The sequence below is a fragment of the Scaptodrosophila lebanonensis genome, unplaced genomic scaffold, assembly GCF_003285725.1.
Source record: "Scaptodrosophila lebanonensis strain 11010-0011.00,11010-0021.00 unplaced genomic scaffold, SlebRS2 tig00000043-arrow-pilon, whole genome shotgun sequence".
Classification (NCBI taxonomy): domain Eukaryota; kingdom Metazoa; phylum Arthropoda; class Insecta; order Diptera; family Drosophilidae; genus Scaptodrosophila; species Scaptodrosophila lebanonensis.
In genome coordinates, this window is record NW_022060545.1 from 1,402,224 (window position 1) to 1,419,510 (window position 17,287).

General features: G+C 38.8%; 3 protein-coding genes across 6 annotated transcripts in view; 2 read left to right on the forward strand and 1 right to left on the reverse strand.

Annotated features, from left to right (window-relative positions):
- Position 1: 1 nt before the first annotated feature.
- LOC115622582 (U4/U6 small nuclear ribonucleoprotein Prp3) lies at positions 2–2,628 on the reverse strand. Of its 2 annotated transcripts, XM_030516574.1 has the most exons (4): positions 2,522–2,628; positions 2,262–2,445; positions 1,127–2,192; positions 2–1,039 (listed from the first exon to the last, which is right to left on the reverse strand). In XM_030516574.1, exons 3-4 carry the CDS (start codon positions 2,055–2,057, stop codon positions 285–287), a joined length of 1,686 nt encoding a protein of 561 aa, XP_030372434.1. In that variant the 5' UTR covers positions 2,058–2,192; positions 2,262–2,445; positions 2,522–2,628; the 3' UTR covers positions 2–284. The 2 variants fall into 2 exon arrangements, with proteins under 2 accessions (XP_030372434.1, XP_030372433.1); XM_030516573.1 differs by having other exon boundaries at positions 1,127–2,445.
- A 484-nt stretch (positions 2,629–3,112) lies between these two features.
- Positions 3,113–17,287, forward strand: part of LOC115622578 (chromodomain-helicase-DNA-binding protein Mi-2 homolog) — a 38,811-nt gene continuing 24,636 nt past the window's right edge. The window contains exon 1 of one of the 2 annotated variants that reach the window (XM_030516561.1): positions 3,113–3,255. In XM_030516561.1, the coding sequence (XP_030372421.1) occupies positions 3,219–3,255 (37 nt within the window). In that variant the 5' untranslated portion in view covers positions 3,113–3,218. The remainder of the gene's footprint in view (positions 3,256–17,287) is intronic. The other variant, XM_030516562.1, reaches the window with a different exon arrangement.
- LOC115622580 (RNA polymerase II elongation factor Ell) overlaps positions 4,281–17,287 on the forward strand; it is a 29,799-nt gene continuing 16,792 nt past the window's right edge. The window contains exon 1 of one of the 2 annotated variants that reach the window (XM_030516567.1): positions 4,281–4,545. The gene's annotated coding sequence lies outside the window, so the exon portion shown is untranslated. The remainder of the gene's footprint in view (positions 4,546–17,287) is intronic. The other variant, XM_030516569.1, reaches the window with a different exon arrangement.

Here is a 17,287-nt window from a genome sequence, read left to right on the forward strand (position 1 = left end):
ATTTGTTAACAAATTTCGTATAATTCGTCAAGGACTAATGACATTTGAGTTAACATCGACATACAAATGAATGTGAGTAAAAAAGTTACACATCATTGGTATAAAATTTTGGATTCAAAAGGAAAATCTCAAAAAATTTTAGTGCTTTTTCAGAGTTAAATTTCAATGATTGATATCCAATTTGCTTTGCAAATTTTGTTTTTTTGTAAAATTTGAAATACGTACATATGTTTGTATATCGATATATCAATGTCAAGAGTCCTCTACTTGTAAAACAGTACACCTTATTGTTGATCTGTTGAGGCCTCCAATACAGCGCCAGAGTATGCCAAATCCCAATAGTGTTCCACTTGATGTTTTTGAAAGAATTCGCGCGCCATTTTCTCCATTGGAAATATTTTGAATTTGATTTCGCCAAAGTGCCGCCGTTGACTTGTGCCCTCCCATACGAGCACACACGAGTTGGGAACATCCTGACCATCGTTGCCCTTGACTATGTCCTCTTCCCATTTGATGCGATGTAGCATGAGTCGGCGGTACTTTTTTTGTTGCTTGGGTCCACCCTCGACGACGACAACACAACAATCACGAAAGAGCGCCACACTACCTGTCATCTGAAGCTGTTTGGCATTTGTTTCTACCTTGAATTTTTTGCTCTGGTTATCCTGCAGATCGCGTATGCGATAGACGCTAACGTGGACACCACAAGTGGTATCCTCCTTGAGTTTCCGCACTTTCTTTTCGCTCTTCTGCTCGGCGGTCAGCTTGCGCGCATTGTTTGCATCTTCGTGAGCCTTTTGACGCTTTGCCATTTGTTCGCGTACATGGGCCTCAATCTTGGTGGGATCTTGAACTGCATCTGTGCCCAGAACGCGCATTAGATTTGAAATGCGCAACTTTGGTTCGGGTGGTGCAACCAGACCCAGACGTATCTTTTCTTGTTCCTCCTTCCACGCCTCGCGCCGATTCTGACGCCGTAACTTCTTGCGCTCTTTTTTAGTAAGGAACACGGGCAAATACACAGGTTTTAGGGGCTCATCTGCAACAGAAAATTGGGTAGCATGTTAGTTGAATATGAAATTTATAATTTTTGGATTTGGTGCTTGTCAAGATAAATGGTACTTACTTGGCGGTTTCATTTGCGTCGGATGCTCAATGAGATTGCTAATAGCCGTTTGGCGAATGCTTATCTCACCGCTTGTCTCATCTACAGTCTGCAAATCTTGGGTTAGAATGACCGAATCCCACCACTCCATAGCAGGCACATCATCAGGCATGTCCTGTTTGGGCGCAATCAAAGCAAGTTTTGTAGCGGAAGAGATGCCTGTTTTCCGAGCTATTTGCGATATTTCATTTTGTAGCCGCTCCAGCTGACTCTTCATCCGCATGCGTTCAGCCAATTGCTGAAATTTTCCCGGTTCATGAAAGCGCAATGTTCGTTTATTGCGCACCATGGGCTTTTGTGTAATTCGCTCATCAAAATACTTGACACCGTCGTCCAGCGTACCAGCAGTTCCAGAGCCACCAAGACCTCCACGTTCACTGCCATGTGTCTGCCGTTGGAACCCCTCACGCTTTTTTGCGCGTATATTGGCTTTGAGCGTTGGCGTGACTGTCGGTATATTGATGGTGCGTCCACTTTTATCCACAGTGCGTCCCTCCGCGTCCAATATCAAGGGTTTGGGCCGTTCCTGTTGTTGAGCCGCTGCTGCAGCTGCTGCCGCTACAGCTGTAGGCTGTATAAGATTTGCCAGATTACCCGTAAGCTTGGCACGGATTTGCGCCTGAAGTTCAGCGATCTTTTTGGCCTTATCTGCATCCTCTGGCGTGGGCTTCTTGGCTAGCGCCTGCGTGGCTAGTGCGACCGGCATGCCTATTTGAGGCACTGAAGCCAACAGTGGATCTTTGTCTCTCAGATTACTCAATGCTCGCTTGCGTTCTTCGATCTCACGCTGGGCGTGGGCCATCATCAATTTAATTTGCGAAGAGCTGAGCGCTGCAGCAGTAGCGGCATCCAACTGCTCACTACCCACTGACGGCTTAGCATTTGAGGACATCTCGATTGCAGGAGCGCCATTTTTTTCCTTGACATCAAAACGTGATTTCTTGGGCGCGTCCACGCTTCCTGCATCCGCACTGCGCTTTTTGGCCACTTTCTGTTGCTGTTCGACGGCATCGACGCTTTCGACATCCTTGCGCGTTATAATGGACGACATAATTCGCAATTAAATGAGTCTTTCTAAAAAGTAAAAGTTATTTACCAAAAACAATGCACATTCCGCTTTATCCGTATATGCTTTTATATATTTTGGTAGACTTGCATAAGTTCTTTGGATAAATATTAATTTGTTGCAATTCTCAAACGTTTATTGCTGTACGAAAAAGGTAGGGTTGCCGCACACAAATGTCGTGTTTTTCCATCATAATCTTCATAGATGACAAGAGCTGGCATTGACATAAATTCGTATTTTTATCGATAAATACCAAAATTCTGAATTTTCTTAAATTAGAAAATACATACAGTACTAAAACAGTAGCATAATGTTATATTTCTTTCATTTCTTTGGTAATTAGAATTGGACATTATGCCTACTTTATATTGCTCATAAATATGGGCTGTCACCCGATAGAGAGCTGTCGTTTCTTTAGCCAACATGGCCGACCGATTGTGACGAGGGCTGACGCACTTGAATGTCAAAAATGCTAGATTACTAACAAAATATTGAAAAAGTTGAATATATTGTTATACATCTGGTAGAAAGCTAAATTTTTAAATAAAGCGAAGTGTCTTCTAGTCATTACTAGTCTCTCATTTTCAAAGTGAACTTAACATACAGAAATAAATAGTAGACATAGAATAGAGTTTGGTCAGATCGACATAAGTACAGTGAAAAACTACAGACATATTTTCGTAAGGCGATCTGCTAATATTTAAAAAGCTACAATTTCCGTCAACCGGTGTTTCTAATTTCAGCCGTAACCAGATTTTAGACCCCAAAATCTGACGGGATAAAGCTAAATTAGCAACACTATTATCCCCGACAACTGGTCGCATGCGCATCGATGTGTACTATCGATATCGCGATAACGCATCCCCAAACACAACATTTTAGTCTATTTTTTTCTCGTCGTGTCTGTGTGTGCTTTGATTATTTGTTGTGGAAATAAAGCGGTTTTATTAAGAATAGGTTGCTTTAAAATTGCAATTAATTGCAAACATGGCATCGGAAGAAGAAAATGACGACAATTTCCAGGGTGAGTGATATGTTTTAATATGAACTTCTCGCTGAAAAATTTAGCGTGTATGAAAAAAATGTAGAATACGAATACGAACCGTGGTCATGTTCAAAGCAAGTAAGCAGGCGTCAGCGCGTTGCCGACAGTTTTTGTCTTGCCACCGCCATAACCAATTTCTTTTGTTATTATTCCTCTTAATATTTATTGTGGCTTTAATTTTAACTAGCATTTATTATATTTAATAATTTTAGTAATATTGTGAAATGTAAAGCGCGTTTCTTTTTCTATTTTGCCTTTCCTTCATTCTACACAAATTTATTATTGCATTTCTTGTGCTCGTGTTTCGCAAATGCAGCACCGGCGTTATATAGCCATCCCGGTCGCACATCAACATATATATGTATGTGCTTGGTTGCGGACACGAAGGCGCCTAAACATGTGTGTCTGTTGCTTTTCGAATGCACACACTTAAACTGTAAATAAAATAAGTTTAATAATTCCATCACTTGAACTTGAATGAACCTTTTACGCGTGCAACACTTGGGTTTGCAAAGGGCTTTTTGTTGTGATACATACATGTGTGGAACGCTTACTTTTGTCGATATACATATGTATTTATGCATGGTAGGTACCATATGCTGTTTAACTGCTCACATAGCAAGGTTACGAAAGTACTTATGAATCATGTTATCTTGGCAGATACATTAATGGCGCAGTCTCTGTTGCGAAGAATTAAAAAACAGTCTGAAATTTATGGTTCCTAAAAAGTTCAACAATTATATGACTTGCTTATTGTGCAAATTGTATATTTCGTTTTGCGAAACTGCGGCACCTTTCAAAATACCATCAAAAAATACCAAAACAAGTGTTTGCACCTTATTTGCGCCTAAAACTGTTCCGTCAAAACTCTATAGCTGCTTTGCTCTAACCAACGTGTTAGCCCGATATAATGACATATTCAGTGTGTGCACACTGATCGATTTTCATCTCTGCTTGGCACTGCGCCGCACTACTCGCTCTCACCTCGCAAACGCACTCGCAACCGCAACCGACGATAACGCGTGAAGTGGGCCGCTTTGGAAATTGTACGATTCATTGTTGCTTGGACGTGGCAGCCATGACGTGATTTCTGACTTTAACTACATTTTTTGTTGAAAATTACATTGTAAATTTAAAAAAAGTTAAACTTAAGGGGAATACGTGCATTATTAACGAAACAAAAAGTGGCATCATTCGCAAGTGCTCAATTCAGTGTAAACTAGAGTGCGTAAATTATGTAAAAACTACTGCAATTTTATAAAATATTGTGTAAGCAAATTTCAAAAGAAATACGTATGCGAAAAGGAAATAATGTTTGAATATTGAAAAATTTCGTCGCATTCACACTGTTGAAAATAAAATACATATGTGATTTTTTCCACTCCCTCGCTGCGCGCTGTTCACTTGATTGATTTCTCCACATTGTGTGTGTGTGTCGGTCGGTTAGACGGTTTTACGGACTTTTCGTCTGTCTATCTCACTGTAGCATAGACTTTGCCACCATTTACATTTGTCTGTCGCTTTGTCGTCGCAGCCGTGTTTTATATTTTATATACACGCACACATGCTCATAAAAAATTATATATATGTATGTAATTCAATGAGAGTGTGTGTGTAAGTAGACTCGTTTGTTCGCCAGTTTCCATTTGCACCGCCGCGTTGGCTCCCCCCGTTTTCAACAAGCTTACCAATATATTGTATATAAGTTTGCGTGTGCGTGAATGTGTGTGTGTGCGTTTTGTGCACGCGCGCTCCATCTCTCGTCTCCCGTCTCTGTTTCTCGCTCAACCACCGCACTCGTCGCTGTCGTCGTCGATTTTAGTCCGTATGCGAAGTGGTTCCGATTGTCAATTTACGCGTTTCCAATTAAATTTCTTTACAACATTATTATCAACAACAACATAATAATACAAAAGAAAAAAGCATAATCAACTTTGTTGCTTTTACCATAATGTATGTATGTATGCACTGCATATTTGGCAACTAATCGTGAAAAATATGCAAACAAATCTCACAAGAAAGAAGCAGCGCACAGGTAGACCAGACAAAAGAATTTGCTGGAACGCAAGAGTTCTATTGACGAACATTCTTGCAAAAAAAAAAAAAAAAAAAAAAAACAACAAAAAACCGACGTATGTTTGTTCGACGCAGCTGACGTTTTTTGCTCGCACCCTACCTCCTTCCTCTTTCTTCTAACTCATTGGACTTTTCCGCAGCTGTTTTATTGCAGCGCCGCGGTTTCTATTAGTGAGTGTTGTGGATGTGCTTGTGAAAAAGTATTTAAATAATATATTTGAAGTCTCCTATCAAGACTCATATTGTTTTTGGAGATACCTTAAATAAATATCGCCAATAATTAGAAATAGAACATATATTTTAAAAAATGAATTTAAAGTTATTGGGTGTAGCTGCGCCGCATTGTCAGATTTACGTAGGTAGCCATTTTCCACAACCTATTTTAAATTCTGCGCTATCGATACACATAGACGCCATAGGCTTTTAAAGCTTATCGAAAAATTTGTCGTCGTTGAGGTTGCGCAGAAAATGAAATCTGTAATTTTCCCATAGACACAATGCATGCTTGATTGTTTTTACTTTGGGTGCCTTCGAATGAAATTGATGCTACACGAAAAAAAAAAGAAGCAAACTGTGACGTCAGCTCATTCAAACATACACACTTGTTTTTGGCCGTTAGTTGCCGTTGCCGTCTGTTTCGCAACGAGACATTCCAACAGCTGTCTGCACGTAGCCAGCCGTAGCGCGCAACCACCAACAACAGCAATGGCGCACACCTTGCAAGAAAGCCAAGAAAGAAAAAAAATTTAATGCGCCTGTGTGATCTTTTATGTATGGGAGGTTGCTCGTATTTTCTGTCTTTGATTTCACCAAGCAATGCGAAGAGAGATAGCGTGTGCGTGGCTGAGAGGTGTATCGGCTGCTGCGTTTCTATACAATTTTATTTAATTTTATTCATGTGTGTTGTGGGCTCTATATTCTCATATGCCGGTTTTTCATTTCGTTTTAATTTGGATTACATGCTGCGCTTACATTGGTTAAAGTTTGCCGTAAGCGTGTTGAGTTTTGAAACATATTTTGCATAATAAATGTAGACCTGTCCGAACCTCTGACTCCATGCACTAAACTTGTGCGCAGGATCTCCTGCTCCCACACTTCTCCGAAAATGACTTCATTATAACTTCTGTAATTCTTTATCAATCACAAAGAGGATTTTATTTAATTAACTATGTGCCAAATCTTACCCAAATTACACATTTCTAAAGAAAGTTACATACATTCAGATTACACCTGTAATCTCAAACCAGCAGCTGTCAACTCAAATGCATACTGAAAACAATTTCAACATTTAATTAATTAATTAGTACAGGCAGGATACATGAGTCTAGGGTACGCACAACTCTAGCATTCGATTCGTTACACATTAGTCATTGTCTATACATATGTAGGTAAATATTATTTTGCAACAAAGTAAAATAATTGCACACCATTACACATGCAATCATAAATTGCATAAACACTGCAACTCTGCTAAATAAGAGAGCAAGTTGTGAGAGAGTGTTGTCAGCAGATTAATAGCAGAAGTGTGTTTTGAGTTTAAAAGAGCGAACAGAAAACACGCGCCTGTGCAACTCAATAAAATGTGGAAAGTCGTGTTAAATAGATATGGTGGGAGTGTTGATGCTACTCTCTAGTTATTAAAATGTGAGGGATGGCTATGTTGCTTTTGATTCATAAGTTTGTAACACCCATCAGAAACAATAGTAATATAAATCGCGATGTCCGTCTGTCTGTTTTAATACCTTTAACCATTTTAACATTAACATAGCATAACCATAGAGGAATAAAGCTTGCAAAATAAAGGGTATACAGGATCGGCACAGACGAATAAAACATGTAACTCATTTTCTTGATTTGTTGCTCTTGCTTTGAATATGTTATAGATACGCAATGTGTTGAGTTAACTTAAATTACTAATGAATAGACGCCTAATCGGCGATTTTATACCAGGCGCGAACTCAATACCATAGTCCAACCTCTTCATCAAAGGGCCCATTGTGACGTACAAACGTAAGATGCATACATACATACGCATGTTGCGTGTATTTGTATTATTTATAGTTGTGGCTCTTTGCGTCTGTTTGTGCTACGTAGATAAGCTCTCTCTGTATACTTTTTGTACGTGTCATTAGTACACACACACACAACTAATAATTTGAACTTTTTTAAAGCGTGCAAAAAATCACCTTTTTCGTGAGCAAAAAATGTACATGTCGGAGAAGGGTTGGATAATTCGCGCGGCGTGACGCGCTGTTCGGCCATTTTCTTTACGTGAGCACAGCAATTCGCACTGGTAGTGTTGCCTTTGACTTCTTGAAGCAGACTGACTTGCATCACTGCTCTCTCGAGGCTCGTTGTCTTACTCGTTCTACTCTTCCTTTTTGTTCTTTGACATTTCCTTTTCTCAACTGCCTAGACAACAACAATGCGCTTTGCTCGGCTAAGGCAATATTTGCTCTTAAACCCTGCTCTTATTATAGCCTGCAAGCCGATCACATGACACATTCTCTTTGTATTTGTTTTACACACAACATCATTTAATGATTTACATTTCTTTATTTAGTGTTATTCTTCTACACGGCCTTCCTGGCTCTTACACGTCCTCGTGTAGTATCTTATCATAATGAAATTAGCAAAACAAAACTTATTCAAATAAAACTTATTCGAACAAAACTTATTCAAACGTCGGCTTCATGCCTTGCTCAATATTTTTTTTTTTTTTTTTTTTTTTTTTATTATACTATATATAGTCAATCAATTCAAGTATTGCGCTTCAATTTACCATAAGTTTATCGTTACTTCGTTTATTTAACACTTCTTTGCAAGATGTGTCTTCAAATGACGGTTTTGCAGGCATTCACACACATTTGCGGCTGTGCCAACCAGTAGCTCGTACTCTTCTGCGAAAACCCGAACATCTGGATATCTCTCTATCATACCACAACTCATGGACTCCACTTGCCCTTGCAACATGATCACTTTAAGTCACATGTTCTCTACCACGACAACCGCGCCGCACGCCATGATAGACACCCTCCGTCTACACTTGTGCCATCGGTATAACTTAGTGGTACGGGCGTGGTCCTTGTGTATGACAATACTACATCGTCACTGGTGGGAGCTTGGGCTTTGGCCAATGCCTTCTTCTGCATTACCACCCTCCACATCTTCCAACTCTGCAGTAACTTGACTATCTGGTAACGGTCGCAAATACTCATGGGCATACTTGTATGTCCTCTTACTTATCAAGGACTTTAATTTATATCGGTCACCATCAAGCACTTCAATCACGACAAACGGTCCCTTAAATTTGGGGTCAAGCTTTGTTTGGTGCCGCTCTTCACTTTTGAGCAAAACATGATCTCCAACCTTATGCTTAACAATCTTTGCCTTATTTTGATCAAATCTAGCTTTATCATAGTTAGCATTTTTTAACATATTTTCTTTGGCCTGCTTTCTTAAACAATCAACATCAACTTTTTCTTCATTTATCATTGGCACTAAGCCTAGTGGTCTAGCCTCTTTGCCTATCAATAATTCCAATGGACTAACTTTTGTTACTCGATTTGTCGTGCAATTTATGGCCAACTGTACTTCATCTAATGCTTCTTGCCAGGAACGCTCGCTCGTTTCAACTGCTGTCAGCATATTTTTCATAGTGCCCATTACGCGCTCTACCTGTCCATTCGCACGACTCGCTCCCGTAGCTATCAAATGTAAATTAACGTTTTGTGATGAACAAAATTCTCGAAAAGCGGCGCTGGCAAAGCTCCTACCCTGATCAGCAATAATACGCGTAGGCACGCCAAAAATGGATATTGCTGATTTGACCGCTTTTATACAACTTTCCGTGTCCAAATTTAATGTGTGATAAAAGTAAACAAATTTAGTAAATGCGTCTACTTGTACTATGACATACTCCTTCAAATCGTTTTTGCCACTTAGTTTGCCACTTATATCAATGTGTATTGTATGCCACGGTATTTCCACCTTGGGTATCGGATGCATTTCTGCCTGAATCTTGCCCGAGGATGACTTTGATACCTTGCACGTTATACAGTTTTCTACAAACCTACGCACATATTTTGACATATTCTCGAACCAATAGTAGGTGTATACCTTATCTAATGTTTTCTCCCAACCTAAATGCATTATGGCTTCGTGTACGTGATTTATTACGGACCACCTATATGCTCTTGGTACCACTGGCAAGCAGCGCGTTCTACCATTTCTTTGAATCTTTCTATGCAGTATACCAGATCTCATTTCATACGTTCTTGCCATGTCCTCATTAAGCTCATTATTGTGCAATTTAGAAATTAAAACAGACAAATCTGGATCTCGCTGTTGTTCAGCAATCAGCCAATTGTCAGTCAGCTCAGCCAAGTCTACACGTTTCTCAGTAATATTTTTGACGGTCTTTGCTTCAGCAGGGATAGGATTTCTTGAAAGAAAATCTGCATGCAACATGCGATTCCCTTTCCTGTATTCGACTGTGAAGTCGAATGATTGTAAATATGCCCACCATCTATGCACCCGTGGAGTTAAATCAATTTTGGAACGACTAGCCTTTAATGAGTTACAATCCGTATACACTATAAATTTCTTTCCATGAAGATAATGACGGAAATGTTTAACTGCATTAAATACGGCTAGCGTCTCCAACTCGTACGAGTGATACTTGGATTCCGTACTGGTTGTGCACTTGCTATAATACTCGACTACCCTTGTTTTGCCTTCTACTTTTTGCATAAGTATTGCTCCATAGCCTTCTGAGCTCGCATCAGTGTGCAGCTCTATGGGATACTGTGGATCAAAAATGATCAAAACCGGCTCGTTAGTTAATATGGTAATAATCTTTTGACGTATACACTCGTGTTCTGGCTTCCAATGGAAGCTACCATTCTTGGAGGTGAGGTGATATAGTGGCTTCATTTGCTCTGAAAATTGTGGCACAAATTGTCGAAAGTATGATGCCAAACCTATAAATTGCCTCAGCTGTGTAACTGATTGCGGTTGTGATAACGCTGCCAAGGCATGTATCTTCCGAGAATTAGGTTTAATTTGACCATCTTCGACTTGATAACCCAAATATTCAACATTAGGTTTGAGGAATGTGCATTTCTTTACATTGAAAGAAAATCCGGCGTTGGTCAGAAGTTCCAATACCACCTTTAATCTATGAAATGCCTCTTCTTTAGTGCCTGCTACAATCAAAACATCATCGATGTAAACAATGGCATACGAGTATGCCAGCTCACCCAAGGCACGTGTTATTGCTCGCTGAAATACCGATGAGGCGTTCTTTAACCCGAAGGGCATGGATAAGAATTCGTATTGACCCTCAGCTGTTACAAATGCCGTACGTTCAATTGAGTCAGCATGTATGGGAACCTGGTAAAATCCGCTAGCCATGTCTAAACTTGAAAAATATTTTCCTTCTCGCAGTCTGTTGATTTGATCCGATATCAACGGCAGTGGATATTTGTCTGCTATAGTATTGGCATTTAACTCTCGATAATCAATGCATAGGCGGTCACTGCCATCTTTCTTTTTAACTAGCAGCATCGGACTGGCAAACGGAGAACAGCTCGGACGTATTACATTAGCTTTTAACAGCTCTTTTATTTGTTTCCTCACTATTTCTCTCTCATCTGCGCTAAGTCTATATGGACGCCTTTGCACGATTTTGTTTGGATCTATCAAACGAATTTCTAGTTCACCTGTTGTTACACGACTCTTTGGTATGCCACTTATAAATCTTTCAGCATAATGTTGCCATATTTCTATCAATTTATTTCTGTCTTCATCACTTAATTCTTCATCATTATTTAAATGTTCTAGATAGCACCTATTTGTTGTATCTGAAACAATGTTGACAGCCTTTGTTTTATAAATACTGAACTTTTCAGCGTCCATGGCAACGCCGAAGCCAAGGCTCAAAATTTCACGACCAACCATTACATTGTGCTTTAAAAACTTATCCAATACTACATGAAATAATATTTCCAGAGTATGCTCACATATTTGAACAGTCGTATGAATTTGTAAATTACTATACACGGAATTTTCACCAATGCCTTTCAGCATAACTGTACTGAAAATTCTCTTTCCAGCAAATTTATTTGCCATTTTCTCTTTTATCAAAGAGCACTCGGCGCCCGAGTCAAAGAAGAATGGAATGAGCTCACCAAATTGCAACAATAGTCCCGTTGGTTCCATTACTGTGCAGACATCTACTCGCTTCTCTTGTATGTTGCTTTTGCTCGCTGCTTCTAGTCCCCGTGTGCACATCGTTGAAATGTGGCCAGTCTTGCCACATTTAAAACACGTCACTGCGCCTCGCTCTCTCGCTGTTGCTGAATTGCTTTGCATCTGGTTTGTTCTCGGTGCATTTCTCTCGTCCATTTTCCTCTTGCGGCATTCTGCCATTTTGTGTCCAGGTTTTTCACAATAATGGCATTTCATAATAGAAGACGACTTGTACCTTTTCTTCTCGGGGCCAGATGTGTGTTCCGAAGTGATTTGCACGTTGCGTTTACCAAAAGCGTATGCTTTCAACTGCTGCTGGAGCTCGCTTCGTGTTTTGATGTTCGTTGTAAACGCCATACGCTGCAGCCTCGTATCAATTTGCGAGGTATGTGCCAGCACGAACGAGACTGCTATTTCTTCTGCGCTCATTTGCTTCCATTTCGTCATTAGTGACGTCACCAATCTGCTTGCATACACCGATAGACACTCGTTTGCGTTCGGTCGGCCGTTAAGAATGTTTAAGAAAATGGCGGCTGGCGTCTCTATACCCTCGTATCGCTGCAGAAACAATTCCTTAAATTCAAGCCAGGTTATTCCAGCATAGCAAATCTGGGACAACCACTGCGATGCGCCTCCATTTAGGGAGCTGCTAAGTGCGATGACCAATGCACTACCTTCTAAGGGATTTTCGGACATTATCATGTCTGCTGTTTTACACCATGCAGACGCGTCCGCGCTCGTGTCGTCAGGGTCGAACTTTGGCAACACAATTATTTTTTCTTTATGAGACTCTGCATATGGCACTTGCATAACTTTTATCAATTCCATAAAATTACGATTCTGTGACTCAAACAGAGTTCGCCAATCATTGTCAGAATGTCTTTGGGGCGAGGCCGATCCCACTTCTGATGTCGGAGAAGGGTTGGATAATTCGCGCGGCGTGACGCGCTGTTCGGCCATTTTCTTTACGTGAGCACAGCAATTCGCACTGGTAGTGTTGCCTTTGACTTCTTGAAGCAGACTGACTTGCATCACTGCTCTCTCGAGGCTCGTTGTCTTACTCGTTCTACTCTTCCTTTTTGTTCTTTGACATTTCCTTTTCTCAACTGCCTAGACAACAACAATGCGCTTTGCTCGGCTAAGGCAATATTTGCTCTTAAACCCTGCTCTTATTATAGCCTGCAAGCCGATCACATGACACATTCTCTTTGTATTTGTTTTACACACAACATCATTTAATGATTTACATTTCTTTATTTAGTGTTATTCTTCTACATACATATTCGAGAATATGCTCATATGAAAATGTATGCACGCTTTTGGGAGCGTGCATGCCAGAGATCTGTTCAATATGCTCGTATTTTGTACACACAAGTAATGAAATGAAAAAAGAAGTAAAACAACAAGATCATCACGTTTGAGGTCAAGCAGTCAAAACTGCTTTTGTAGTTAAGGTAGCGCTATAAATAAAAAGAGCAGCTATAACTGAGGAGAGTGTATTAACATTTATACAAAATATTTAGAGTTGAACGAAGTTAAATATAAAATAAAATTTGGTTTTATTAGTTAAGCCTCAATTTATAAATATAAATAGAAAAGCAAACTTTTAATAAGAGCTTCATAGATAATTTGTTCTATTTAAAAAGAAAATTCATATAACGTCAATATCCTGTGTAAACTGGCAACTGCGCCAGTTCATGTGCACATGTGTGAACATGCATACATCTGCAACTAAATAATATATGTATAATATATTTAGGTATACAGACAAACACATAGGTACTTGTTTACTGTCGACAATCGACTTGACAACAAATGAAAACAAGCTTGTTAGCACGTCGTGGGTGCAGTGTGTACATATAGTATGTAAGTGTGTACCTAAGTATTCCTATACTGGCATACATACATTTGCATTTATTTATTACTATTTAGTTGTATTTAAATATTATTTAAGCTTTATGGTATATTTGATCACAGATCAAAGTGTACACACTGTTTACCTGAGCTTAACTTAAGCAAGTGTGTGCATATCATTTTGGCTTGTACTGGTTGCTAGCCGCCCTACCTTCATATTTTTGTTTCTTTTTTTGCTGCTCGCTGTTGCCAAGTGCCACAAATTTCTTGTTGATGTACACACACACGCACACATTTTTGGACTTGCATAAATCTTTTAAAAAAAGATATAAAGCAACAACAACGACAAGCGTCACATATTCCGTTTGTAGCGCAAACTGAAATAAAATTCAATACAAGAAGTGAAAGTATTGTGTGGCATGGTTGGTATGTATATACCTTCGTCTGTATGCGTGCTGTTGTTGTTGTTTACGTTGCGAATGCGCAAGTAAAACGATCGTCGTTGCTTTGCCATCGTCATGTATGTTGTCACGCTCGCACATATTGCATTTAATATAATGCCAACCCAGCAGACCCAACAAGTGGTGTTGTTGTTTGTGTGTAGTTTAAAAATTAACATTCCAAAAATTTGTACAATCAGCATTGCACATTTTGTGCAATTGTGTATAAAAATATAAATGAAGTAGCATTTGTATTTCCGATTTGGTTATTTCTTTTAGCAGTAGCTAACTAAATTGGGTAGATTTGCAAACTATTCGCATTCATACATATACATATATACATACATACATACATATGTACATAAATACATTTATTTGTAATTACAAATTGACAATCCCCATATATTGAGCGACAAAATTCTATTTACTTAAATGTTGCTGGTTATGTTTTTGTCGTCTATATACAAATAATCTAAAGCCTCCGCTAGTCAGAGTCAAGACCGAATAAAAAAACGTCAGCATTTGACATTGATTACCGTAATACCTTTTCTCTGTGTGTGTATGTATATACATACATAAGGTACATACATATTTATAAATATGTACGTGTGTATTAATGCTTGTACATACATGGGTGTATTAATGCGTGTACATACATACATATCTTTGTATGTATGTTTGTGCAACTGCTGCTGTGTTGTCTTTTTCACCTATTTACAGTAATTGTGTTGTTTTTGCTGCTCGATCACGAGCGGAGAAGGCCGCTTGCCGCTCGCTGCTTGTTGTTTTGTTTCAGTTCATTTGTCGCAGGCACACACATACATACATACATATCCATTTACTCTCTGTGAGAGATCACTTGCTGTTGCTCTCTCCTGTGAACGCTGTATGAGATTATATTTGAGTGCTATTGATAATTATTTCACAGAATTCGTAATATGCATTTTTACTACCTCTGGGAACTTAACTTTCAGCATTCGATTTGTACCCACTGTGCCGCGCAGGCATTTATCGATATGTGCGCAACGTTGTCGTTTTTCTTTCCTTGTTCGTCAAATTACTTATAATTATTGCTAATAACTGGCCTAATTGTTGCGATTCCCATTTTAGCACAGTTATACGAATTTTTTCTATGTATTTGCTTATATGTATGTATGTGATTGCCTCGCTTTATGCTACTACTATGTATGTAGCTGGCCTTTTTTTTTTCTTTTTTTTTGTGTATTTCCACCGAAGAGGTGAAAGTGAAGGTCATTAATATTTGCATATGGAAATGTTTACGCATTGTGCTGCGCCCGAACATATGTTTAAAAACAAGACCGAAATATTAAAACTTAAATCGTCATAACGAACATGGCCGTTGTTGCCACCGCATTCTGTATTTGCTCTCCCAGATCACCTTCGCTTAAAAAATCACTTCGCAAGTGCATTTCCATTTAGTAATTTTTAGTGTTGTTTTAATAGTAATCGTCAAATCATCCATAACGCGTGCAAAACGAAAAATTACCTTTTTCCTGGCATTCTGTGTATTTTCATCAACGCGTCATTTCGCTAGGGTTTTTGCCACTGAAAAATGTTGGAGTGGTTTTCGGAAACATTTTTTTTTTACAATTTTTGCATTGACCTATCATTTGAACATATTTGAACTTTGCATACGGACACATTATCATTAAGTGGACGTAGTTGTCAAATTTGATTCTAAAATTCCAAGAGTTATGGGAGCTATGGAAAATCACTAATTGTGGAGAAGGAGGGACTTTCTAAAATACACATTTTCTGCGTATCCATAAAGGCATCTTGGAATAAAATTTGGTGACCCTAGGTCTTACAGTTTCCGAGATCCAGCTGTTTGTGCGGTCAGTCAGAAAAACAGATGGATAGACAGATAGACAGGCAGATAGATCGACTCGTCTTCGCATCCTGATCAATAATTTATATACTTTGTGGGGTCTGCCACGTCTCCTTCTGCCTGTTACAAACAGTTTAAGGAACGATCAAATCCTTCTGATCTAGCGTGGGCTGATTATGATTCTCGGAACCAACTGATGTGCATTTCACTGCAACTCAATTATTATGCGCATAACAGCTACGAACCGCCGCGACCCCATTGGACGTATGCATATGTATGTATATACATACATATGTATATATTCTATAAATGTATGCTGTAAAAATGTAAATATATACATGTATAGTGTGTTTGATAATTGTAATCCGTCGTTAACTTTGGCATAGTTTTGCAGTCGAGAAACCAGAAAATATAACCAAAAAACCAACATTAAAATTACCATCAAAAAAAACAAGAGTCGAGTCGTCATTGTACTTGTTGTTGCGGTGCAGTTGCTGACTGAGTTTTATATAGCTGTTGTGTTGTATTTGATGTTGTTGGTTTTTCTTGTTGCGCCGCCTTTTTCTGTAGTAGTGTGGTTGAGAGCCCTCGTTATTGTTGTTGCCATTCGACTTGTTACATATCATTCGTTATTTCTGCTGTTGGTGTTGTTGCTGGGGCTGGTGCTGGTGCTGCTGCTTGCGGTTGGTTTAGTCATACTTAGGCTGGCTGTTTATATAATTTTTGTATCTTTTTTCACTTGCATACCGTGGTTTCTTATTGTTTGCGTATGTGTGTGTATAAATGAGGTTGGCTTGCACATAGCAAACAAAAATTAATTTAAATATTATGTCTTTAATTAAAAAATTAATCTCGGCTATCCATTAATTAATTATATCGATTGTTTAAATGTGTTCAGGCGTCGAAAGTGTGGTTCAGCACTGTGTTTACAACGCTTTTACCATTTCTCAGTTAGTATTTAAACACAATTATACACACGCAAAAAAAAAATTAAAAAGGCAGCACATGCCGGAAACTGAAGACAAGGTGAGGGCCGATTTAATAAGTTGAAAATATATGTATGCATACATACAAACAAATATGTTAAAAGTCTGCGAGTATATGGCGAACATTAGAATTCGCCGTAAAAAGCTCATATAATATGGCCCACTGAAGAACAACAGTCGCTAATGGAGTTAACAGCCTGTGCAAAAAGTATAACAATAAAAAAGTATGCACTATTTAACAGCCGCCTGTTCCTTCTAGTTCCTTAATTAATTTAAATTCTCATTTTATTAATGCATAACCATTTCTAAAATAAATAGAAACAACTTCTTCATAAAATTTATGATCTAAAGGTATAAAAAATTTTTGCGCTTGGCCGTTCTACGAATAGGTTAATCTTTCAAATACTTTAAATTTTTCAACCTTGCGACTATTCCATGTTAAAATTGTTCCCTTGCGAAATAAATACACTCTGGGTTTGCGAAGGAAAAATGTTTTCATAGTTAAATTGTCGGGAAGTAAATGTCTTGGTTGAAAGAAACATGTACTTGCAATT